The 26,159-nt window shown below is 43.4% G+C and overlaps 1 protein-coding gene across 1 annotated transcript; it reads left to right on the forward strand.

The window, feature by feature from the left end:
- On the forward strand, positions 1-26,159 carry LOC110972311 (cytochrome P450 2F2-like). The gene is made up of 11 exons (XM_051951695.1): positions 1-199; positions 9,199-9,361; positions 10,042-10,194; positions 11,530-11,690; positions 13,057-13,125; positions 22,972-23,076; positions 23,304-23,439; positions 23,749-23,834; positions 24,079-24,180; positions 24,269-24,410; positions 24,515-26,159. Exons 1-11 carry the CDS (start codon positions 38-40, stop codon positions 24,694-24,696), a joined length of 1,461 nt encoding a protein of 486 aa, XP_051807655.1. The 5' UTR covers positions 1-37; the 3' UTR covers positions 24,697-26,159.

Raw genomic sequence — 26,159 nt, forward strand, 5'->3', positions numbered from 1 at the left:
CAGTCACTCTCTTCAGTTCAGTCAGATCTGTGCTGCCATGTATCTTTCACTTGTCCTGCTGGGGCTATGCATTTGTTTCATCATCCTTCAACTGAGGCCCAGGAGGCCCAAGAACTTTCCACCAGGACCCCCTGTCCTGCCCATCCTGGGGAACACTTTGTACCTAAACCTGCAGAACCCCTTGGACGACTTGGAGAAAGTAAGGGAAATGGTGCAATGATTGATGTTGCTCTTAAAATGCCTTAAATTGCTGTAATTATTAAATAATCTCTGCAGTGGACACTGACACGAGCATGGGTTATTCAGTAACTCCTGTTCTTTTTATGCAATTGCATCATATATTGTTGGTATTAAGCTAACTACTTGTGTTCTTGGAGTGTATCCAAGCACCATGGCAGGTCAGGAACAGTGGACTCTTCTGCCCTCCATTATTAAGATAGGCCAAATCAAATCAAGTTTATCTATGGAGCATATTTACAATCAATCTGCATTGTAGTTAGCAATAATTTTATGACATCTTCATTACTTTCAACATACCTATAGTAATGTTTTACTGACTTTTCGTTGTGCTAAACCTGAAAACAAGAATACATTAAATACATAGTATTAACATATTAAAACACAGCTCAAATCCACTGAAGAATAATTGTCAAAGTCAGCATAAACTCATCAGAATAAAAAAAAAGTGAAAAACCTCTAGAAACAGCTGGAATCAACAGAGTAAACATTAGCTTCTGTTAATGCTTTGACGTGTGTGTGTGTGTGTGTGTGTGCGCGTGTGTGTGTGTGTGTGTGTGTGTGTGTCGGATTCTGTTCAAACAAGACAAATAAACCATGTCTTTTGCCCTTTCTGTGATGTTAATAGCAGCTAAACATAACACTCACAGCTGTCTAATAGTGCTCTCACTTTCACTAAAAATGCATTCACTATTGCGTGAGTGAATTTAACTTGTCAGAATTGAGGCAACTGGAATTAACAAGAACTTTTCTGGGAGCTGAAATTTGGTTATGGGCTGGAAATGACTGAGGTTGGTGTAGTTGTTGTTGCTGCCACTGGTTCGCGAGAGAGACGCATTCATTCAGTGCTTAGAGGATTGTTGTGTTTGGCGTGGTTACGGCCCACAGTAACCGAGTTAAGGTTGTAATAAACAGTTGGCATAAGAACTCTTCAGTTTCTCCTTTCCTGATGCTACATTTGGTGTCAGAAGTAAAGAATACAGATACTAATGTTGCTTCGGTACCACTAAGGGCTGGCTGCAGCTAACAGACCTGCTAGGAGCTGCACGTTGAGAAAGATGCTGCTGGGGGCCGGTCTGAAGATTAAACGGGAGGAGGAGGAAGAGATCACAGAGGAACAGCTCCATGACTCCGCCACGGCGGGCTGGGCCATGGACGGCCACAAAGAACGGGTGAGAGAGATGGCAAAGAGACTGGCGGCAGGGGCCGGCTTCGGCCGCTCTGCTCAGGCTAACAGCGGAGATGCTACACGCGGGAAACAGCCACGTGGATGGCGGGCATGAACCAAAAGAGCGAGCCGTCCCGAGAGACTCCTCCACCGACCATGAAAACGCCCAGGTATGATGGCAAGGCTAACTGGGAGGCTTTTCATGCTCAGTTCAAGCTGCTGGCCCAGGCCGGGAGGTGGTTGATGGCAGAAAAAGCCCTCCAACTCGCCATGTGCCTCACAGGGGATGCTCTAACCAGCCTGCTGCTACTGAGCCCCAATGATAGAAGTGACTATGATGCGTTAGTAAAAGCTTTAAAGAGGCGCTTTGGACTATGTTCAGCAACTAGCCTGCTCCGCTCCGAACTGTGCAGCCAACAACGTCGTCCAGAGGAGCTGCTGAGAGACTTGGATAACGACATCGAGGGACTGGTTCACCGCACATACTCTCACATGCCTCCTGCCATCCAAGGTGAACTGACTACCTTCTCCAGGCCCTCCAGCCAGCTGACCTGCGTGTCCAGACGTTACTAGCTCATCCCAAGTCACTACAGGAGGCTTTGGAGCTAGCTACAGAGAGAGAGAGATGCTCTGCTGCGGGACAAAGGAGGCTGGACACGAGGACATTTTAAAGGTGAGAGCTGCGGTTGGAGTTGAACCGAAGGAAGCGGAGCCTGCCTGGGTGGAGAAACTTACACAGCTTGTGCACGCCGTCACACTAAGAGAGGAGCAGTCTCCGCGGCGTCGCCCAAGGGTCTGCTGGGGATGCGGGCAGCCTAGCCACCTAGTGCGTCAATGCCCACACATCTCAAAGAACCAGGGAAACGGGATAGGGAACGTGTAACCGGGACACCACGGACCCCAACTTCTGTGTCCCGACCCTCAGATGATGATGCACTACAGCATGTAAGCCAAGTGGAAGCGTCCGACAAGGAGGTGGGTTGGACGGCCAGCTGGAACGTGTTGTTGTGCTGGGCAGAACCTGGGTTGGTGACTGCTGGTACGCCCCTGTGACTATCGTGGGGACAGACTGTTATGCGCTAGTGGACACAGGCTCCTCAGCTACCCTGGTAAAACCTGAGATAGTGGTAAATAAAGCAGCCATTATTCCCACCATGGTGAAACTGCAGGGCGTGACCGGGGAAGGAGCTCTGATGGTGGGAGAGACGTTAGTGACTCTGAGAGTGGGGAAAAAGACTGTTCACTGTCCAGTGTGGGTGGCAAACCTCGATGATTGTATCCTGGGGCTGGACATCCTTAGGGCTATGGACTGTGTTACTGACACGGGGACAGGGACTCTTTCCTTTCCTAATGGACATTTTGTTCAGATGTGTAGACGGCCGCCCCAGCCAGGCTGTCTGGTTACACACACCATAACAACACAGACAGCAGGGACTGCAACCAACACGGCCGACTCCTACAAACCCAAGGGGATGCCATCCATACCCCAGGCCACACCAGCTGTCACCAACCCTCAGCCACAGATGAGGCCTGCTACTCAGCCTGATGAGGATGAGAGAGTTCTGGCTGCATGGCAAAGCATGGCAAAAGAACTGTGATGGACTAACTCCCACTGAACAGGATGTGCTGCTGCCGCTTTTACTGCAGTTCAAGGACTGCTTTTCATTGTCAGAGAATGATGTTGGTCGGATGGATCTCATCGAGCACAACATTGACACTGGAGATGCACAACCTATTATAATGAGGCCACGGCGCCTTCCATTAGCCAGACAGGCAGCTGCGGACAAAGCCTTGGTGGGAATGTAACAGGCCGGACTGATTGAGCCCTCCATCAGCTCATGGGCCTCCCCGGTTGTTAAGGTTCCTAAAAAGCAAAAGGAGGACTTTCGCTTCTGTGTGGACTTTCAACCCCTCAACAAGGTGACAAAAAAGGACCCCTACCCCTTTCCTCGAATCGATGAGACCCTGGACGTCGTGGCTGGCTCTTCCTGGTTCTCCTCTCTGGACCTGCGAAGCGGATATTGGCAGTTCCCCCAGTCCCTGGAGGCCAGACCAAAAACAGCCTTCATCGCTGGTGGGGGTCTGTGGCAGTTCAAGGTCCTTCCCTTTGGACTGTGTAATGCCCCCACTAAATTTGAGAGACTAATGGACAGAGTGCTGGCTGGCATACCCCGCCGTGAATGTGTTGTGTACTTGGACAACATCCTCATCCATGGGGACTCCTTCGAGTCAGCCCTGGGGTCTCTCAGGTGTGTTCTGGGGAGGGTTGCAGCAGCAGGACTGAAACTACACCCCCAGAAGTGCTGCTTCCTGAGGCGTGAAGTGACATTTCTCGGACACAGGCTGGGGGAGGGTGGCATGGGCACCATGGAAGAGAAAGTGCAAGCTGTAAAAAACTGGCCCACCCCCAGGTCTGTACAGGATCTTAAAAGTTTCCTCGGTCTGTCCTCCTACTACAGGAAGTTTGTAAGGGGCTTCTCCTGTGTTGCTGTGCCCCTGTTTCGCTTGCTGCAAAAAGGGGTGGTGTTTTCATGGACAGAGGAGTGTGACTCAGCGTTTACCTCACTGCAGAAGGCTCTTGTGGGAGCACCAATTCTCTCCCCACCGGACCCTAATCTGCCTTTTCTCCTCGACACGGATGCCAGCAGTGTGGGGTCAGGTGCTGTGCTGGCCCAGGTGACTGCAGAGGGAGAAAGAGTGGTGGCCTTTTACAGCAGGACTTTTAACAAAGCTGAACGTCGCTACTGTGTCACCAGACGAGAACTGCTGGCTGTAGTCAGTGCCATCAAACACTTCAGGTACAACCTCAGGGGCTTCCATTTCACTGTAAGGACTGATCACTTTGCTCTACAGTGGCTAATATCTTTTTGGGAGTCAGAAGGTCAGCTGGCACGGTGGATTGAGGAGCTACAGGTGTACAATTTCACTGTGGTGCACAGACCTGGTACACAACATGGGAACGCCGACGCCCTCTTCCGCCGCCCCTGCTACAATGAGTGTTGCCGCTAGTGTGAAAAAAAGGAGGCAGCTGAGTGCCTCAAATGTGAGGTAGTGTGTGCAGCTGTGGAGCTGGGAGTGGTGTGAGCTGAGTGAGGGATGGCAGCTGTTGATGCAAGGGTGTGGAAGAGGAATCAGGAGATGGACACGGATACTGTGATACTGACTGAAAGTCGTGAAGACTGACAGCACAAACAGGCACTAGAGAGGAATTGCAGGCAATAAAATATCTGATATGATGAATTTTTGATTAGGAAAATTGGGCCAAACTATATGAGAACATTTTTTGCAAGAGTTAAACATTATGTGGGCGAAAGGGGACAGCTTTGTGGTGCTCAGTGCATTCAAAAATGCTATTGTAAACAGCAATGTCCTCTACAGATACAATAATTTAGAAGTGTAATTTGTCATAAGAGACATCGCTGTTCATTATATCAAATGTAACTCAGAAGTCATGAAAAGAAGGCTGAAATCTTTCAAGTTATCTCAGTGCAGGGCAAGAAAATCACAATTATCTGCATGATCACATACCACAAGCTGTGTCTGACAGCTGGCCCTGGTTTCATGGTTGTTTTGATAGTGGTCTTCAGCTCGTCATTTTTGGGCCAAGGATTTTTTACCTTTATCTTGACAATCCCCAATATCGGGCTGAGGTCAGGTGAGTTGGCTGGCCAATCAAGCACTGTAAAATCATAGTCAATAAATCATTTGGTAGCAATTTTGACACTTTGACCAGGATTGTTAACCCCTTGATGCCCATTGTTGCGAATTCACAACATACCAGTTTCGGTCAGACTGCAGACGAGATAACATTGTCGGCAGACATCCATGTTAAGTGGCCAAAACATTCCTCAGGAAATCCCATCTCACAGATAAGATCAAACTCTCTCTCCCAAAGTGCCTTTTTATGGCCAGAGAGAGCCCTGTACCTTCCGCCAGAGACATCCAAGATTCATGTTTATGACGGCCTCTGACATTGCTTAAGAGACCCTTTTTGCAGACTATCACTATTTCTGTATTAAATTGGGACATGTATGCTTTCGTGTATTTCTAACTTCACATACAGACTTTTTGCAGAGAACTGGGAATTGGAGACAGAACTTTCACACCTTCTTAAGGAACTGAACTGTTGTTTGCAACTCTGGAAAATGCTTTGATGAACTAAGTGCCCTCTCAGCTAGACCTCTGCTCCTCTCCCTGTCTGCCATCAGATAACAAGAGTCGTAAATATTTTATTGACCTGCTCTCACCTCTGAGAGGCTGGCATAGACTTTCTCCTTTGTCCAGTCACAGAATTTCTTAAACTCATATTTCTGAAATGTATTTGGTGATTCTGTGTTTACCAAAGATATAGTGAGATGTCAACATGCATTTTGAATCAACTCCCGTTTTTCTAGCTTCGGTATTTCAGGAAATACAAGATATATAGTTAACTCACTTTTTCATCCACAGCTCAACAGTGCCACCTTTTGACACCGGAATGCCATGACACTATCAAGGATTTCACTGTATTAACCCTAAAACTTTGCTTTATTCAGGTTACCAAGCCATGGAAAACTGTTCTATTGTTCACAATATGTATGTCATATTAATCTGTTTTCACTGTGATACATATAATAGCCAGTAGAATGCACACGAACATATAAATAGAAACTAGAACTCACATATTCTTAGATTAGCTTTTATAATCAGTTTTATTTTATCTTTGATCGGTTAAAATATATTCTAAGGATCATGGCAAGAGTAAACAGTTCATTCTTTTTCGCGTTTTAATATTTTTAATCCACAATTGATTTGGCCTCATCTCTCCTCTAAGCCCAAAGTGGGAGGCAACTCAGATTCAAAGGAATGCGCGCCTCAGCCGACACTTCCACGCCCCTTCTCAGAGAAAATCCTTAAAACCAGCCATTTTACGCTCTTACCTCTCTTCTATCCTAACTCACTTCCAGAAACTACATCGAGCGATTCTTTTGTTTTCTTGGCGCCTTCTTTCTTCTTTTCTTTATTCTAAGTCTACACCAGCACCAGAGCAGGCCTCTGATAGCTGCGATTTCTTAATCATTTTTTCTTTTAATCAAAGAATAGACCTCTTCGCTCACTACCTGAACAAACAGAACTCCATTTTTGTTTGCCAACGATTTTTTGATCAAGAACTAATTCGATCCCGTTTCACTGCTCCGACAGTTTTTTTAGCGGCTCTTTTATTCATCTGTTCTCCAGCCAAACCTGCCGGTCGACCGAGACAGACCAAGAGCCTGCGGTTTTGTTTTTGTTTATCAAGCTATTTTTCGGTCAAGTCAACCCCAGAGAAGGACGAATGGTTCCTGCGTTCTCTCCACCATCTGCTGAGATCCACCCAGCTGAGCCGAACGAAGCCAACAGCACTCAACAGCTATAAGATGGCAGGACGCCAAGACATTGCCATAGCGACAGACTTCACGACTCGGGAATCCACCAAGAAGTTGAAGTTAAGTTCCATTCAAGGCAACGTTGTCCCAGCCGAACCTCTGAGCAGCCATTCTCCAACAAAGTAAGCCAGCAAACGCATTGGTGTGGTCTGAATTATTGGGTTGACGTCTTAAAATAGCTTGAGATCTTCCTTAAATAGCTTCCAAAATCTTCCTTTTAATAACTCTGTTTAGTCACTTATCAGTCGTTTATTTTCCAAATTATTAATCATCTCGTCATACCTTCAGCGGTCTGATTACTCTGTCCATAATCCGAGTTAGAAATGCAAATCTGAATAATTAACACACACACACATACACACACACACACGCACACCTATTATCAACACACACACACACACACACACACACACACACACACACACACACACACACACACACACACACCTATTATCTCACACACAAACACCCATTATACTTATTACCGTATTAATCACGGTTTCGTTATTATATTAATCAATAAATGTACTTCATTTAGACCAAAATTACCGTCTCTGGCATTTCTGTGTGTACAGACTGGGTCACTATTTCTTAGAATTCCGACATTCAGATAGCAGACTGTTTAACTGAATTAATCCATGATCAGTTATTTTATTTCTCTACATTTGTAGAGTGGTGCCCCATTTCATAACGAGTTCATAATTCATATTTCCTACAACATATCCATTCCACCAATGCCGGTTTGTGCATATTCAATACGTACTTCGGAAACTTTAGCAAAAACTGGTTTCTTGTAGGACCGGTCCGAGTGGGACCTAATTATTATATATCTGTTTTTATTATTATGTATCTATGTATCTATGTTTTATGTGTAATCAATACATTAAGAATCTCCACTTATTTTAGCATCAGCTGGAAAGCAAAAACACATTTTTTTATTTAATTCTAAATAAATTCTGGGATCAAGATGTTAAGTCCTGCTTGAAGAGGAAATTTGCCTCTCCATAAAACTTGTCAGCAGATGCAAGCCTGGAGTGCTCTAAAATGTTCTTGTAGATGTTGGGTTGACCTTGAACTTCAGAAAACACAGTGGACCAATGCTAGCAGATGACATTACTCGACAAATCATCATAGACTTCAGAAACTTAACACTGGACTTTGAACACTTCGGATTCTGTTGCGTTTACTCTCCACTCTCTCTCTAGATCCAAGACATTGATTTCTAAATGCAATGAAAAATGTACTTTTATCTGAAAGGAAGACTTTGGACCACTGAGCAACAGTTCAGTTCTTTTTCTGCTCAGTCCAGGTAAAATCTTCTGACATTGTCTCTGATTTGAGTTGTCTTGAAATTAGAGTTATGATAGTTGTAGGTTCTCTCTTGAGGATGTCTCTACATTATGGCTCTGGATGAAGTGACATCAGCCTCAGTCCTTGTGAAGCTCGCCCAAGTTCTTGAATGGACTTTTCTTGACAATCCTCACGAGGCTGCGGTCATCGCTGTTGCTTGTGCACCTTTTCCTCAATTCAATTCAATTTTATTTATATAATGCTAATTACAGGTCAAATTGTGTCAAGGTGCTTTACAGAACCTATATGCCTGAACCCCCGGAGCAAGCCCGAAGGCGACAGTGACAAGAAAAACACCCTTTTAACAGGGAAAAAACCTTGAGCAGAACCCAGCTCTTTATGTGGGGAGACCCATCTGCCTAGTGGCCAGCGGGTTGAGAGAGACAGAAGAGGTAGAGGGGTAGAGAGGGAGATGGATGGGAACATTTGGTACTTTTCCTATCAAATGTTTCCCTTCCAGTTGTATTACCATATTATGCTTCAAAGCCAGGTGTGCACCACAGTCCATTGTCTTGTGTAGAGCAACTCTTCCAGTCTTTTCAGCATTTGACCTTCTGTGACTCCTAGTGAAGTATGCTAATGATCATCTTCTGGACAACTTTCAAGTCAGCTTTTTTCTCCATGAACCAAAGCAAGAGATCCACAGTGCTTATACTGCTTGAATAGTAATTCTTTAGATCTTTAGACACGATGTGACCATTTATGTCTTCATAGACAAGAGTTTTATGACTGAAACAGCATTACATAAAAGGTATGATCAACACTTTAAATTCTGTAGTTAACAGTAATTGCCCTTTCATTTACAACTTGCTGTTTTAACCCATTGTACTGTTTTGACTGACTTTTCTTGTTGTTAGTCTTTCTGAATATTTTTTGTTTTGATATCATAATGTTTCCTATATTTGAAATGGCTTTTAAGGGTTCTCTGCTGAGTCTATATTTGTTATGTTCCCTTCAGGTAAAAAGAACTAAACTCCTTAAAAATATCTGAAGATGTCACGTGTATTTTAAACATGACTCCATTATGTTCCTGTTCAGCTGAGGAAGTCGTATGGAGATGTCTACAGTCTGTTCCTCGGTCTTAAACCAAACGTAGTCATCAATGGGGTGAAGGCTATGAAGGAGGCTATGGTGATCAAGGCTGCTGAATTTGCTGGACGACCTCAAGACACATTTCTTAATGATGTGTTCAGCGTAAAAGGTAGATATTTTTCATAAAAGAGATGATGTCTGATTACGTTTCTCGAGGTACCAGCATGCTTCTGTCCTTTTATTTTATTCAAGAATTACATCGTGACCAGTACAACTTGATCAAGACAATGGTCATAGTGTCGATAAAAATGTTTTGTCATTGTTAACTCTGTAAATGAAATGCACACAAAGGAAAAGCCAGAGGCTGTTTTAATGGTAAAGGAAGTTAAAAAAAAAAAGACAACTTACACTTGAGGAAAAAGAATCTCAAAGTAAACATGAAACAAATGGAGGAAAAACTATGAGAAAGAACAAACTTGAGTGTACATGTAGGCCCATCAAAACCATGAATGTTGTGATGCTGGAAATTAGGTAAACCCCAAAGCACTTTATTTTGTTTTCCAAAAGAAGATCATGATTGAGGTTAAGACATTAACAACAGCACAGGAGGGCATACTAGATTACCACGACACATGACTATTCTTTATTTCTGTTTCAAAGTGTAAGTTAAAATACACAGTCACTATGAAGTCACTGATCTCAATCTTTTTACATTGATGCATCCACAGCAGCCAAAATGCATATTTCAAAGAACTGAAAAGAAATTAAACTTTCGTGAAGCTTCAGTAATAAAGAAGAAAGGACAACCTTACATTACATGAGCTTTTTGTTTTGCTACACCTGTTGCAGGAGTGCTTTTTGCAGATTATGGCACTAGCTGGAGGGAGCATCGCCGCTTTGCACTGATGACTTTGAGGAACTTTGGTCTTGGGAAGAAGTCGATGGAGGAGAGAATTCATGATGAGATTCAACACACCATTAAAACACTGGATAAAAGCATCGGTATGACATCTGTGGGTTCATACAATTCAATATTGTGGTAACAGGAAACTTTCGGTTATAGGAATTCGGGACAAGTGTGTGGTGGCAGGTATGTTGACAGGAACAGTCATGTGATCAACACATTTACTCAATTTGTTGACATTGCACTGTAGGATCTAACAGGTATAAGTGTGATGTGCCAAACCAAGGACCAACAGTAGATACTTGGCGTAAACTCCACTTCTACGAGCAAGAAATCTTTTTCTCTTATGTCAGTTTTTAAAAATGTTTTTCTTTACAATTTTGAAGAGGAGAAGGCTGCTGCACAACGAAAACACTGAGAGTGCAGAAAAAGTGTGGCTGGTTGTCATCTAATCAGAACTGTCTTCATCAAACTTAGTTTGTGCCAAGCCCCACAAAGTAGTTATTCGAAACTGTTTAGAAGTATCTTTGCCGAAATATATACTTTTTGTTCCTTGACAACAGCCCAAAATTAAGTTTTACAAGGTAGATCTTGCCATTGCTACACGCACAGATGTTCCTGCAGTGGAAAGCAGTGTATTGATTCCAGTGGTGACTGGTGAATTTTTCTCTTGGGGGGCGCACTTAAAGGGGAACTTCGTTTTTTTTTCAACCTGGGATCTGTTTCCATATGTAATTTCATACATGTGAGTGATGGAGAAATGAATTTTCGACATAGCTCCAGTATTTAGCTAGTCAGGCAGCTTAGCAGCTCAGCTAGCAGCTCGGCTAGCGAAAAGCAAGGGGCAGCTGGCCCCCCCACATCAAAGTCCACCCTAAAGTGCTTTTTGCTCCACACTGACCGGCTCAGATAGTCTCAATGAGTGTCCCACAACATACTAGAGATGAGAAGTGAACGAAAACCTCCACATTACCTGGCGATCGCTCTTTGTTGTGGTCTGTATCCGGTCAGCCTGTGCCCCGCTGTCTCCTATCTTTTGTATTGAAGAGGAACGAACTGCGCATGTCAAAGTTATAACAAGAGTCAATGGGGAAAGATGAGTGCACCCCGGCCGGATACATGTCCACTATTAGTAATTATAGACAACGTCGGACGTTTCTAATCTGACTTTTTATAACAAATTATACATTTTAGTAACTCTCTACAGGCTCTATTATCCATTTTGCTTGTTTAAAAACATAGGATATACATGTAAATGTAATTTTAAAAACGTTTTATTAAAGGAAGGGCTGTGACTCTACATGATGTGAGACAGAGGGGGCAGCGCCCTAGCGCCCTCTATTGACCAGCCGCCCCTGATTGATTCTGTAATGATGTTCTGTTTTCTTGTACAATGCTGTGTCGTAAATTAGTTTGTGTTGTGTCTTTCACAGGCAAGTCTCTTTGTCCTCAAGTTATGTTTCATAATGTGACTTTCAACGTCATCTGCCAAGTTGTTTTTGGTACACGCTTTGAGTATGACGATGAGTTCATCACAACAATTATTCAGTCCGCCACAGAGATTGCAAAGACCGCCAATAGAACGTGGGCAATGGTGAGTCAAAGCATGTTTCTGAAGTAACAAATCGGACCAAAAGTCTACAGCCAGTTTCTGTAAGGCTGATTTGTGCCATGCTATGTTTTGTAGGTAAAATAAGCTATTTATCATGATCACGACCATAGTTTCTCATGTTAGCATGTTAATACTTGATAACTATCACTGAACAAAAAGTCAAGTTTATGGGTTTGAGAATCGCTAGGGTAAGTGGGATTTTGGCCATGAACAATTCCTACAAATTACTCTTTTGACCTGCTGGTCATCTTTTAAGCACAATGGACATTTGTGTGAAATTTGATGGCATTTTATAGCAGATATTTGTCAGGAAATTCCAGTTGGACCACAGTGGTAGACTGATGGACTGATGAACCACAATTTCCTGGATCCACACTGGAATTGTTGCTATGTTGTTGCTATGTTGTTGTTATAGAAGTTGGAATGAATCAGTTATTTTGTCCTGAATTGTGGATTATCTGTTTACTGTTATATTGATTCACTCTTGATCCAGTCGTTGAGACAGTTCACATAAAACTCCAAATATCAACCTTATTATAGTACATGATGAATTATCATGTGGATATCATTAATGCAGACACAAAGTTTCATCTAGTCCAAAGTGGCAGACTTAGCCTAAGTGCAGAGAAGCTGCTTCTGGGACTAAGCAGTACTTTTATGGAGACTGTCATGTATTATTGTATTCTTCAACACACATGCTACTACAGTGGCGGTTGTTGTTTTTGTGCCATGGTATTTCTCAGTTGAGCCATCTCAGCCAAAGATTCTGAAGCCCTCTTTAACAGCATGGCAACTTACCTCAGAGCTTTTTTTCTCGACAATTACCTTCCTAAGAGTGATCACAAGGTATGCTTTTATGTCTTCACTCATCTCATTCAAATAAAATAATCAACAAGTTCTCCAATTCATATGAACACACAGGTCATATGTAATGTGCACCGGAATACAACCCATGAGAGCGTATTTACGTTAGCGCCCCTACGGGGAAAATGAACGCATTGCAGGATTTAATTCGTGAAACAGCTTTTTCCTCACTTTCCCAACACGGGTTTAGGGTTATGGTTAGGGTTAGGGATAGGGATAGTGTTAGATAAAAGTTTGTTCATGGTGACATTTCACCTGCGACACCGGAGTGTCGATATTTACTCAACCGCCAGAGGTCGCATAACGTCAAAACGTAACACTCATCGTAATACGGGCATGTACAGACGACCTATGTGGTCGTTTTTTGTTTGAGGACAGGCTCAAATAATTGATAATTAAACCATCTGCTCAAAACAATTCATGCCAGTAATAATAATTTACAGATTTAGATTGAAATAAACTAATGGTTTATCTTTCTTTACAGCTGTATGACACACTTCCCTTTATTCGTAAGTTGCCGCTGCCCTTCAACAAGGCCTTCGAGAGTGTCAAGGTAAAAACTGTTTCATTACTGGTACAGAGACTCAAGCGCAGAACAACAGAGACACAGCAGACAGGAGTAAAACATAATTTATTTCAAAAAACACAAGAAAAACTACAATAGGAAGTATTCCTCATAAACCGCAAAACTGAAATGCAATTGCTGCTATTGAAACTAAGGGTGACCCCTATGGGACTGTTGGGGAAAAACTAATACAGAAACTCCTAGTCTAAGATAAAGAAGGAAGAATAACTAACCAGGACTAGGTATAATTCAATTCAATTCAATTCAATTTTATTTATATAGCGTCAATTACAATCAAATTGTCTCAAGACGCTTTACAGAACCCATATGCCTGACCCCCAGAGCAAGCCCAAAGGCGACAGTGGCAAGGAAAACACCCTTTTAACAGGGAAAAAACCTCGAGCAAAACCTGGCTCTATATAGGGGGACCCATCTGCCTGCTGGCCGGGCGGGTTGAAAAGGACAGAGGAGGGCAAGGGGGAGGGATGGGAGAAGAGGGAGGGGTGGGAAAGCAAGGAAAACACAACACACATTTGGATACATCTATGACAAGATATGTGACTCAAACAAAGTATAAGCTGACATTGAAAACTGACTCATAGTTTACTCTTATGATGTACGGCTCTGACATTGAACATACTCCATATATAGCTAGCAGTAAAATTCAAACAGTATGTAAGTTAGCATAATAAGTATAGTGAAGGCGATGCAGAGTTGACTGGTGGAAAAAGGGAGCTGGAAGCGGAGGGCTGGAGGAAGGTCAGCAGCAGCATCCCACAGTGGACATGGTGGAGACTGGACCAGTTGGTGGAACATCGACCACAGATCTGAAGCATCCAGCTCTGGGACCAGGGACACTCGGAGAAATAACACAGGGGCAAACAGAATGAATGTAATGCAATAACGGTATACATATTAAACGTAAAGGTAGATAGAGAAGGGCTCAGTGCATCAAGAGAAGTCCCCCAGCAGCCTATAGGCCTATAGCAGCATGACTTGAGGCAGATTGGTTATTAAGACCTTTATATGTCAGAAGAAGGATTTTAAATTCTATTCTGGATTTAACAGGAAGCCATTGAAGAGAAGCAAGTATAGGGGAAATATGATCTCTTTTGCTTTTTTTTTTTTTTTTTCTTTTTCCTTTTCCTTTTTTTTGTCTGCAAGTCCGCTCAAAAATGACACCAACCACTCATGGTGCCATTGCTTAAGCTTCATGTGCAATTTTTTTCTTCTTTGTGACTGTGACCATCACCGGCCCTCATGGCAAATTAACCTATCATGTTTATTTCAAGCGGTTTCCTACATTATGCCATTGAGGGCTGTGCACACCCAAGTGAAACATAAAACAAACACAGGACAGACAGAAAGGTGAGGCATAAACAGTGTTCTAAGAGAAAAGGTGCATTTTATTTGTTTGTACTCTTTAATTCACACCTTAAAACCATTTACAAATCTAAAACCCTTCACAAACACCAGATACGACAAAGTCCCAACTGGATCAATCATAAAGATGTCAGGAGGCCACAAGAAGGACAGATAGAGCAGAGTGAGATCCACAAACACTAACCCAGCAACCTCCACTGACTCAGCAACCGGAGGAACACACTCTATTGAGTTTTGGTAGGTGCCGGTGTGGTGGGTCTGGCATGCATGAAAACCTCCACCAAAAGGAGGGAGCTGTCCCCTCCAGCCCAAGGAGGTCCACCCAGCCCCCCCGCAGGAGCCACCAAGCGGAGACCCAGCCCAGGAACCCGGAGCGACCCCCCCCCCGACACAGCCAGAGCCCCAAGGCCCGCGCAGCAGAACGGGCCATAGCGGACCCCCACGGCGCCCCACCGGCCCACAGCCCCACTTCCCCCACGACCACCCGCCCCCCCATCCTCCCCCGCAACCCGACCCCCCCCGCCCCCAGACCCCAAACCCCGCACCCCCCCACCGTCCCATCCCCCGCCACCCCCCCACGCCACCCCCCCTACCCCACCATGCCGCCCACCCCCAACCCACCCCCAACACCCCCCACCCCAATCCCCAACCCCCCACCCCCCCCAGCCCCGGCGCCCCAGCGGGCAGACGGCGCAGGCCAGGCCAGAACGCCCCTGCGCACCGCACCCGGTCCCCCTCCCCCTACCCTCCTCACCCTCAGCCCCCCAAGCCCCCCCACCCTATCCCACACCCGCCCTCCCATCCCACACCCATCCCCCGCCCCACCCCCCAGGGGGAGGGCGGAAGGCAGGAGAAGGAGGGGGAGGAGGAGACGACAAGAAAGGAGAGGACAGGCAGCAGAGCGGGAAGACGAGGGGGAGGGAGGAGGGAGGGGGCGAGGGAGAGGGGACAAGGAGGCGGAGGAAGACGGGAGGAGGGAGGCGAGGGGGGAAAAAGGCAAGGAGGAGGAGGGGGAGAGGAGAGGGTACCACGGGGCACCCAGAGACCCACCAGGCCGGAACCGCAACCGCTAGCCGAAGAGCAACAGGCCATGCCGGAACAGCGCCGCCCCGCGCCCCCGGGCAACACCCCCGCACAGCACCCGCCGCGGGCACCGAGACGCATTGCGACCCAGCAGAGACCCGGGGGGCAGCGCCCGATCCAGACGGCCGCCAGGCCACCGCAAACGCCAAGGGAACCACGGGAGGCCAACGACACCACACAAAGCGGCCACCCCCATGAAGAGAACACGACAGGCGACCCAGCCCGACCGGGCGCCAGACCCAGACGACCGCCGGGCCGCCACCCACGACATTTTTAGTCGCAGATGGCGACCCGGCGGGCGCCCAAACCAGGCACCCGACCGAGCCGAACCGCCCACCATGCCCCCTCACAGAAGCAGCCACCCCGCAGGACGCCACCAGCCCCCCACGACCCCCGGCCCCCGAGGCGACCTGGCGTCCGCCCAAACCGAGCGCCGCCCGGGGAACAAGGCCAACCACATCGAGCCACAGGGGACAGCACCTGGAAGATTAGCCAAGCACGCAGTAACACCAAGCTAGCCATTCATGCATATAGACAGAGGATCCTGGGGAGTTGTTGACTGTAAGTTGTCGTCGATGCGGCCCGCTCGATCCTGCTGACAGCAACTGGGTTCCTAACTGAAGACAATCATTAGTTACACAATGCCAACATACATAAGCAGCAACATATATTGGGGTGATGTGGTGGTTCTCGCTAACAGGCAGAGTCAGGTTACCAGGTTTAAGTTAAGGGAGTTAACATACAGTGACCATGTTTGTATAAAATTTAACAACTGATTTTTATTTGAAGCAGAGATTTTCTCCATTGAAATGTGATTTATTAGGAGCTTCAACCAGAGATTAATGTTCAGAGATTGCTTATTTTTCCAGTTAACAAGGATTGTTTTTTTGGCAATGGCGAGGGCTACAAGTAAGGATTGAGATTGTTTGCGTGGTAGGTCCGTTGTTGTTAAGTCGCCGAGTAAACACAGACTTGGAGATAGAGGAATCCTGCAGTTTAAGATAGCGGAAAGTTTTTTGCTAACTCCTGTCAGTACTCTCGCAGCAGCGTTTTGGATCATCTGTAAATGTTTCAGAGAGCTATTTGGACAACCCAATAATAAGGAATTGCAATAGTCAAGCCTGGAAGTAACAAAAGCATGAACTAGTTTTTCTGCATCATTCTGAGACAGGATGTTCCTGATTTTTACAATATTACGCAGGTGAAAAAAGGAAGTCCTACAGACTTGCTTTATGTGTGTGTTAAAGGACATGTCCTGGTCAAAAATAACTCCAAGATTCCTCACAGTAGTACTGGAGGCCAATGTGATGCCATCCAGAGTAACTATTTGCTTTGAAAGCGAGTTTCTAAGATGTTTGGGGCCAAATACAATGACTTTGGTTTTGTCTGAATTTAGCAGTAGGAAGTTAAAAATCATCCAGGTTTTAATGTCCTGAAGACAATCTTGCAGTCTAGCTAACTGATCAGTTTCATCTGGCTTCATAGATAAATACAATTGTGTGTCATCTGCATAACAATGGAAATTAATACAATGCTTCCTTATAATATTGCCTAAAGGAGGCATGTATAATGTGAAAAGTATCGGTCCTAAGACAGAACCCTCAGGAACTCCTTGATTAACTTTAGTATGCTCAGAAGAGTTATTGTTGACATGCACAAACTGGAACCTATCTGATAAGTAGGATTTAAACCAGTCCAGTGCTGTCCCTTTAATGCCAATTAAATGTTCTAGACGCTGTAATAAAATATTGTGGTTGATTGTGTCAAACGCTGCACTAAGATCTAACAAAACAAGTACAGAGACTAGTCCATTATCTGATGCTATGAGAAGGTCATTAGTAACTTTCACCAGAGCTGTTTCTGTGCTACACACGTGGACAAAATTGTTGGTACCCCTCAGTTAAAGAAGGAAAAACCCACAATTCTCACTGAAATCACTTGAAACTCACAAAAGTAACAATAAATTAAAATTTATTGAAAATTAAATAATCAAAATCAGCCATCACTTTTGAATTGTTGATTAACATAATTATTTAAAAAAACAAACTAATGAAATAGGGCTGGACAAAAATGATGGTACCCATAACTTAATATTTTGTTGCACAACCTTTTGAGGCAATCACTGCAATTAAACGATTTCTGTATTTGTCAATGAGCGTTCTGCAGCTGTCAACAGGTATTTTGGCCCACTCCTCATGAGCAAACAGCTCCAGTTGTCTCAGGTTTGATGGGTGTCTTCTCCAAATGGCATGTTTCAGCTCCTTCCACATATGTTCAATGGGATTCAGATCTGGGCTCATAGAAGGCCACTTTAGAATAGTCCAACGCTTTTCTCTCAGCCATTCTTGGGTGTTTTTGGCTGTGTGTTTTGGATGGTTGTCCTGTTGGAAGACCCATGACCTGCGACTGAGACCAAGCTTTCTGACACTAGGCAGCACATTTCTCTCCAGAATGCCTTGATAGTCTTCAGATTTCATCGTACCTTGCACACTTTCAAGACACCCTGTGCCAGATGCAGCAAAGCAGCCCCAAAACATTACTGAGCCTCCTCCATGTTTCACCGTAGGGACAGTGTTCTTTTCTTCGTATGCTTGGTTTTTGAGTCTATGAACATAGAGTTGATGTGCCTTACCAAAAAGCTCCAGTTTGGTCTCATCTGTCCGAAGGACATTCTCCCAGAAGCTTTGTGGCTTGTCAACATGCATTTTTGCAAATTCCAGTCTGGCTTTTTTATGAGTTTTTTTCAGCAGTGGTGTCCTCCTTGGTCGTCTCCCATGAAGTCCACTTTGGCTCAAACAACGACGAATGGTGCGATCTGACACTGATGTACCTTGGCCTTGGAGTTCACCTTTAATTTCTTTGGAGGTTGCTCTGGGCTCTTTGGATACAATTCCAACGATCCGTCTCTTCAATTTGTCATCAATTTTCCTCTTGCGGCCACGTCCAGGGAGGTTGGCTACTGTCCCGTGGGTCTTGAACTTCTGAATAATATGAGCCACTGTTGTCACAGGAACTTCAAGCTGTTTAGAGATGGTCTTATAGCCTTTACCTTTAAGATGTTTGTCTATAATTTTTTTTCGGATGTCCTGGGACAATTCTCTCCTTCGCTTTCTGTTGTCCATGTTCAGTGTGGTACACACCTTTTCACCAAACAGCAGGGTGACTACTTGTCTCCCTTTAAATAGGCAGACTGACTGATTATGAGTTTGGAAACACCTGTGATGTCAATTAAATGACACACCTGAGTTAATCATGTCACTCTGGTCAAATAGTTTTCAATCTTTTATAGAGGTACCATCATTTTTGTCCAGGCCTGTTTCATTAGTTTGTTTTTTTAAATAATTATGTTAATCAACAATTCAAAAGTAATGGCTGTTTTTGATTATTTAATTTTCAATAAATTTTAATTTATTGTTACTTTTGTGAGTTTCAAGTGATTTCAGTGAGAATTGTGGGTTTTTCCTTCTTTAACTGAGGGGTACCAACAATTTTGTCCACGTGTGTATGATGCACTCTGAAGCCTGACTGAAACATTTCAAACAAATTATTCCTTTGTAAGTGTTCACATAATTGATTTGCAACTGTTCTTTCCAGAATTTTAGAGAGAAATGGTAGGTTGGATATTGGTCTATAGTTAGCTAACACATCTGGATCTAAAGTGGGCTTTTTAAGCAAAGGTTTGATGACAGCAACCTTAAAAGCCTGTGGTACATAGCCTGTTACTAGAGAGAGATTAATCAGATCTAACATTGAAGAATTAATTAAAGGTAAAATCTCCTTGAAGAGTCTAGTTGGGATAGGATCTAAAAGACATGTTGATGGTTTGGATGTAGAAACTGTTGAAATTAGTTCAGAGAGACATATAGGAGTGAAGAATTCTAAAGATTCATCAGGTCTAACAGCCAATTCAAAAGCATCTGTGACATTTGTAGGAAGGGCCAGATTAATTTTATCTCTAATCAGAACTATTTTATGTGTAAAGAAGCTCATGAAGTCGTTACTGGTTAAAGCGAAAGGAATACAAGGTTCAACAGAGCTCTGACTCTTTGTCAGCCTGGCTACAGTGCTAAAGAGAAACCTAAAGTTGTTCTTGTTCTCCTCTATAGATGAATAATAAGTTGTCCTGGCATTACGAAGAGCTTTTTTTATAGAATACGAGACTATTTTTCCAAGCCGCATACACTTCCTCTGAATTAGTGGAATACCACTTTCTTTCCAGCTTTCGGGATGCCTGCTTTAAAGTCCGCAGCTGGGAATTATACCAAGGAGCAAATCTTCTCTGAGATATAACTTTCTTTTTTACAGGTGCAACACTATCAAGAGTTGTACGCAGTGAGGCTGAAGCATTATTAACATAATAATTCACTTCTGTGGGGATAAAATTATAATATTTGCCTTCTGATTTTTCAGTAAATGTTGCTGAAGTAAACAGAGAGGGTATTATTTCCTTAAATTTAGTTACTGAATTGTCAGATAAACATCTACTGTAATGATATTTGTTCTCAGCTACTATGCAATCCTTTACTTTAAATTGAAATGTTATCATAAAATGGTCAGAAAGAAGAGGGTTCTGGGGAAATACTGTTAACTCTTCAATTTCTATGCCATAAGTCAGGACAAGGTCAAGAGTGTGATTAAAACTATGAGTTGGTTTATTTACATGTTGAGAAAACCCAATTGAGTCTAATATTGAATTAAAAGCTGTTGTAAGGCTGTCGCTGTCTATGTCAACATGAATGTTAAAGTCACCCGCAATAATAACTTTGTCTGAACTGAGCACTAAATCAGATAAAAAGTCTGAGAATTGAGATAAAAACTCAGAATAAGGAGCAGGAGGACGATATATAACGACAAATAAAACTGGTTTCTGAGCTTTCAAATTTAGATGAGAGAGACTTAGAGTGAGATTTTCCAATGAGCTGTAATCAGGTTTTGGTCTCTGGTTCAATTTTAAACTAGAATGGTAGATTGCTGCTACTCCTCCTCCTCGGCCTGTGATTCGAGGAATATGACAGTTAATATGACTAGGGGGAGTTGATTCGTTTAGGCTAACAAATTCTTCCTGCTGCCACCAGGTTTCAGTCAAACAGAACAAATCAATCTGGTGATCAGTTATCAACTCATTTACTAGCAGAGATTTAGACGAGAGAGATCTAATATTTAACAGACCACATTTAATTGTCCTGTTTCTTTGCTCTGTTGAAATAGTGGTATTAATTTTTATTAAATTTTTATGGTTACTATTTCTTTTGTATATTTTTGATTGTTTAATTTATTGAATTTTGGTGGTCGGGGGACAGACACAGTCTCAATAAAGCTAACTGAATTACTGGAGGGTGACAGCTGTGAGGAAACTGCAGAGAGGTGTGTAAGACTACAGCTCTGCATCCTGGTCTTAACTCTGGGTTGTCATGCTTTAGGAGTACTAATAAAATCAGCCATATTCCTAGAAATGAGAGCTGCACCAGCCAAAGTGGGATGGATGCCGTCTCTCCTAATCAGACCAGGTTTTCCCCAAAAAGAGCTCCACTTATCTATAAAGCCCACGTCGTTTGATGGACACCACATAGACAACCAGAGGCGAAACTACGACATGCGGCTAAATATGTCATCGCTGGTCAGATCAGGCAAGGGTTCAGAGAAAACTACGGAGTCCGACATGGTTTTGGCAAAAGTGCACACCGATGCTACGCTAATTTTGGTGACCTCCGATTGGCGTAACCGGGTGTCGTTACCGCCGACGTGTATAATAATCTTACTATATTTGCGATTATCTTTAGCCAGCACTTTCAAATTTGCTTCTATGTCACCCGCTCTGGCCCCTGGGAGGCATTTAACTACGGTCGCTGGTGTTGCTAGCTTCACGTTTCTGACTATGGAGCTGCCAATGATCAGAGTTGGTTTCTCAGCGGGTGTGTCGCTGAGCAGGGAAAAACGATTAGAAACATGAAGCGGTTTGTGGTGGGCCGGGACAGCGGGCTTGAGTTTAGGACTATTTTTCCTACGAACTGTCACCCAGCCACCCTGGCTTCCCGGCTGCTCGGGAGCTGCTAAGGGACGGCTAACAGATGCTACACTCGCAGCTAAGCTATTGCAGTCCGCACCAGCTAAGGGGGCCTGGCTAGCTGCTAGCGCGCTAGCTGCTAGCGGGTTATTTTCCATGGTGCGGAGCCGCGATTCCAATTCGGAGAGCCTCGCCTCCAGAGCTACAAAAAGGCTGCACTTATTACACATATCGTTATCACTAAAGGAGGCAGAGGAATAACTAAACATGTGGCACACTGAGCAGGAGAGAGAGGAAGAGGCAGAAGCCATGCTAACAACACGCTAAAACAGGAAATTACGCAATACCCTCACCGTAACGTCAGACGTCCAGCCAAGCACTCCAGCCAATTGTGTGAGCCCAACCATAACCAAACTAGAAAAGTTACCATAGAATATACTAATTACTGGAAATATTACTAGATGCCAAAACTGTGGAACAGGACATCAGAATGAAGTACTCACTAAGAAATACAACTACAGATCTACACAGCTAAACTGCAGCTGGTCTCTGAGAGTGAGCGGGGAACTTAGCCAACTACAGTTGTGAGGGGAAGTGGAGAAGGATGAGGCAGGCAGAGGTGGTGTGTGTCATGGCGTATGTCAGAGGTGAAACAGGTGCTGGAGCTGGTGGTGGTTATCAGGTGGGGAACCGGGAAATTCCATACTGACAGTGGAGAACAGGTAGAGAATCCAGGTGAGGGATTTATCAGCAGGTGGAGGATCCAGAACTAGAGCACGAAGAACAGAAGTTAGCACAAGGTAAACACAAGAAGCTAGACGGAACAAGGATCAGTGAACTGACTGAGGTTGTTCAAAGGTCCAAAGTTAAGCAATGGTCTGCGTCTGGCTTTTAAGTGGACTCTCTTTCATGGGCTTGACCCAAGAAACATGGAACGTTCGATGGAACCTCATAGTAGTCGGCATCCTCTGGCAGGCCATGCTGGGATTCAGTACATGTTCTAAAACACAGGGCCCAAAAAATTGGGGGACCAATTTCCAAAATTCACAGCAATGTGGGACCAGGATTGTTTTGGGATGGGCGCAGGCAGTAGGAGGCCAGAGGTGGAGGGCATGACAAAAACTACTCTGCATATACTACAAAGATAAACACTGTATTGACTGTGTCAGTGAAAACACAAAACAAGCCTTTGAAGGATACTGAGGTAGCTTTAAGAATGATTACTCACACACCCACATATCCTTCATACTTTACATCTGTGAAGAATGCTTAGGTAAAAACCACACTGATTAGAAATGCATATATAATAAAGATAAACTGAAAGCAAATGATGCAAATTATAAATGGTGACTTGTGTTTTTTAGCGTTCTTCTGAACTTGTACGTTGTTTGTTGAATGAGCACAAAAAGACCAGAGTCCCTGGAGAGCCTCGAGACTTTCTTGACTGCTACCTGGATGAAATGGATAAGGTGTGTGAAACCAGTCAACTCACTATCTAGAACTAAGTTTTAACTGGATGGTATATTGTGGTAATATACATTGGTTGTGTTTGAATTAAGGAGATCACATTTTTATCGTATTCTTATTGTGGTCACAAGCTGACTCTTTGCACCTCCCATAGTGTTCATCAGTATGGTAGACAAACAGTTTCACCTTACTTGCATTTAACTTACAAAGATCACTCTCCTGTTTTTAGACAGCAGAGGATTCTTCATTTTCAGAGGAGAAGCTAATATTTACTGGTACAGAACTTCTGTTTGCTGGGAGTGACACGACCTCCAACACCCTGCTTACTGCTTTCCTTTACCTTATGAACCACCCACACATACAAGGTAAACCTGCACATGTACATATGAGGTATTACTTCTCTGTTTCTGACATTGTAGTTCCACAACTGTCTTTCAATATGAAACCCATTAAAACCATGCACTTAAGTTACCATGCACCTTACTAGGAACTTAAAAGGAAAGTAGACATTTTTGCTGATTTGTTTTACTTTTGTTTATGCAAATGATTTGAGGCCTCTATATATCTTAAGATTCCATTTTTCCCAGACTTTGTCATGTTTTGTTCCCATCTCTGTGTTGAAATTTAAACATTACATCTGGAATACAATGTCTGATATTATCTTGCCTTCTTAGAACGATGTCAGCAGGAAATAGACCGGGTGTTGGAAGGGAAGGATCGGGCCTGTTTTGACGACAGGCACCAGATGCCGTATGTGCAGGTACTGTAGTGGATATCATATGACAGATTTCTCCGAATAATTTATTTCTGATCAAGATGTGAAAGCATGACACAATGTAGGAGATTCTAAAATCTTTCAGATAATCTGTGGATGTGGACATCCATTGTTATCACTGTCTTTAAATACAATATATTATGGTCTTGTTTCCTGTTTGTAAACATACTGCTGCCTCCTGCAGCTGTACTGATTTGTGTTTCTGAGCCTGAGTTGTTTTTGTTGCCAGGCTGTGGTCCATGAGTCGCAGAGGATTGCCAACACTCTTCCACTCAGCATCTTCCATTGTACGACAAAAGACTCAGAACTCATGGGATATTTCATTCCAAAGGTATGGCACAAATAGTTAAATAGGTTTTGGAAACAAACTGAAGACAGTCCTTTATGAGCTGGGTTCCTCTGGTTCATTTTCTCCTAAGGGTACGATGATCATCCAGAACATGAGCTCAGTGCTGAATGAGGAGGGACAGTGGAAATACCCTCATGAATTCAATCCTGAGAACTTTCTCAATGACCAGGGAGAGTTTGTCAAACCAGATGCCTTCATGCCTTTCTCTGCAGGTACAACAGCATAAAAACTGTATCACACTGGGAATGACAGACATAGATAGAGTGAGTCAAATCAAACTGCTATAGATGACACTGAGGTGCTTTTTATTCCTCAGGTCCTCGGATGTGTCTCGGAGAGGGTCTGGCTCGTATGGAGCTCTTCCTCATCATGGTGACTCTGTTGAGGAAGTTCAAGTTCATCTGGCCTGAGGATGCAGGAGAACCTGATTATACTCTCATCTTTGGGATCTCTATGACTCCCAAACCGTATCCCATGAAGGTCCAAAACAGGCTTTAAATTGCACTAATTTGTGTGAATTGTCCAATAAAAAAAACTTTCATTGACCAAACTCAACATCAAACACTGAATGAAACACACATATAGAATACACAGAGGCCTTATTTCTTGTAGTGTCAATGAAAATCATACAAATTTTGTTGTTTAGCGTGACTCAAATGTTAAATTAAATGTTGAAGGTTTTCATTTGGGAATATTTTGTCGAACGACTGTGTATCAAATCAGAAAAATGCTCTCATCATTATACTTGACAAATCAGGCCTGTCACTTTTTGCTTCTGGCTTTTGGTTTCACTTTCTGCTAAATTACTCTGTGCAACTCAGGTCGTCATGGAAATAGTGCAGATTGACTCAGATGAACACAAACTGAGAGTTTATCATTAATTTGATGAAAATAATGGAAGTTTTTTTGTGTGTGTGTTACAGTTAAGAGTAAACCTAGTGAATTATGATCCAAGTTGGGTGGTTGAATAATATATCAAACCATCAGTCTGTGCCACCCTTTCGTACAAATATAGGTTTCGTCCTAATCATCAAATATAGTATGGTTCTTATGTTTAGACCATCTCATTTCTCCTCATCTTGAAAGCCTTTTCTTTCGTATGGGGGAAATAGAAAATGCATAAAACCTCCATTTGTGTATCATTTCTATCAATCGGATTTAAGTTTCTGACCTGTGAGAGTCATTTTCTTTGACAATTAAGAGTTTTCAAACTGTCTTTTATCATACATTATAGCTTTCATTTCTGGTGTTACTTGTTTTTACCCATCAATGCTTTATTTCTACATTTAATGACAGGAAAATATTTGTCACTATGAGCTCCTGCTGGTTGAATGGGACTAACAGAATTAGCAATGCAAGAGCAAAATTTAAAATTCTGTAAATTGTGGGAAATGGTGTGTTATATAATTTGCTAAGTGTGCATATTAAAGAGTTATATTGGTTCTGAGGAATAGGAAGGTCAAGAGCATCATTACCACGGTGTGATTGGAATGAAACAAAGAAGAAAAGTCCAGAATCAATAAGAAGGAGCTTATGCTTTATTCTACTTATTACTCATGTGATTGAATGCAAGGATGATCAAGACATAAAGTGATTGATAATCAAAGTACAGACAGTTTTTGATAATAAAGGTACAGATAGTTTTTGACATAAGCCATAATCAGTAAAGAACATGAGCTTGTTGTGTGTGCAGTCTCTAATCTTGCTTTGCAGCGGTGAAGTCATTCCTATGTGAGCGATAATGACAAAACATCAGCTGTGACAGAGGAGAGCGGCCAGCCTAGATAGATAGCTATACACACTGTATAATATAAGAAGACTGGGTCAGGAACAGTTAGCAGTCTGATTCCATCCGAACTGACTGAACACTTGTTGTTGGTTAGGGACAGAGGATTCAGGCCCAGAGCTCTGTATCGCACATTCAATTTTGCTGTAATAAATACTTTTGATTTTAAGAAGAA

The sequence above is a fragment of the Acanthochromis polyacanthus genome, chromosome 8, assembly GCF_021347895.1.
Source record: "Acanthochromis polyacanthus isolate Apoly-LR-REF ecotype Palm Island chromosome 8, KAUST_Apoly_ChrSc, whole genome shotgun sequence".
Taxonomy (NCBI): Eukaryota; Metazoa; Chordata; class Actinopteri; family Pomacentridae; genus Acanthochromis; species Acanthochromis polyacanthus.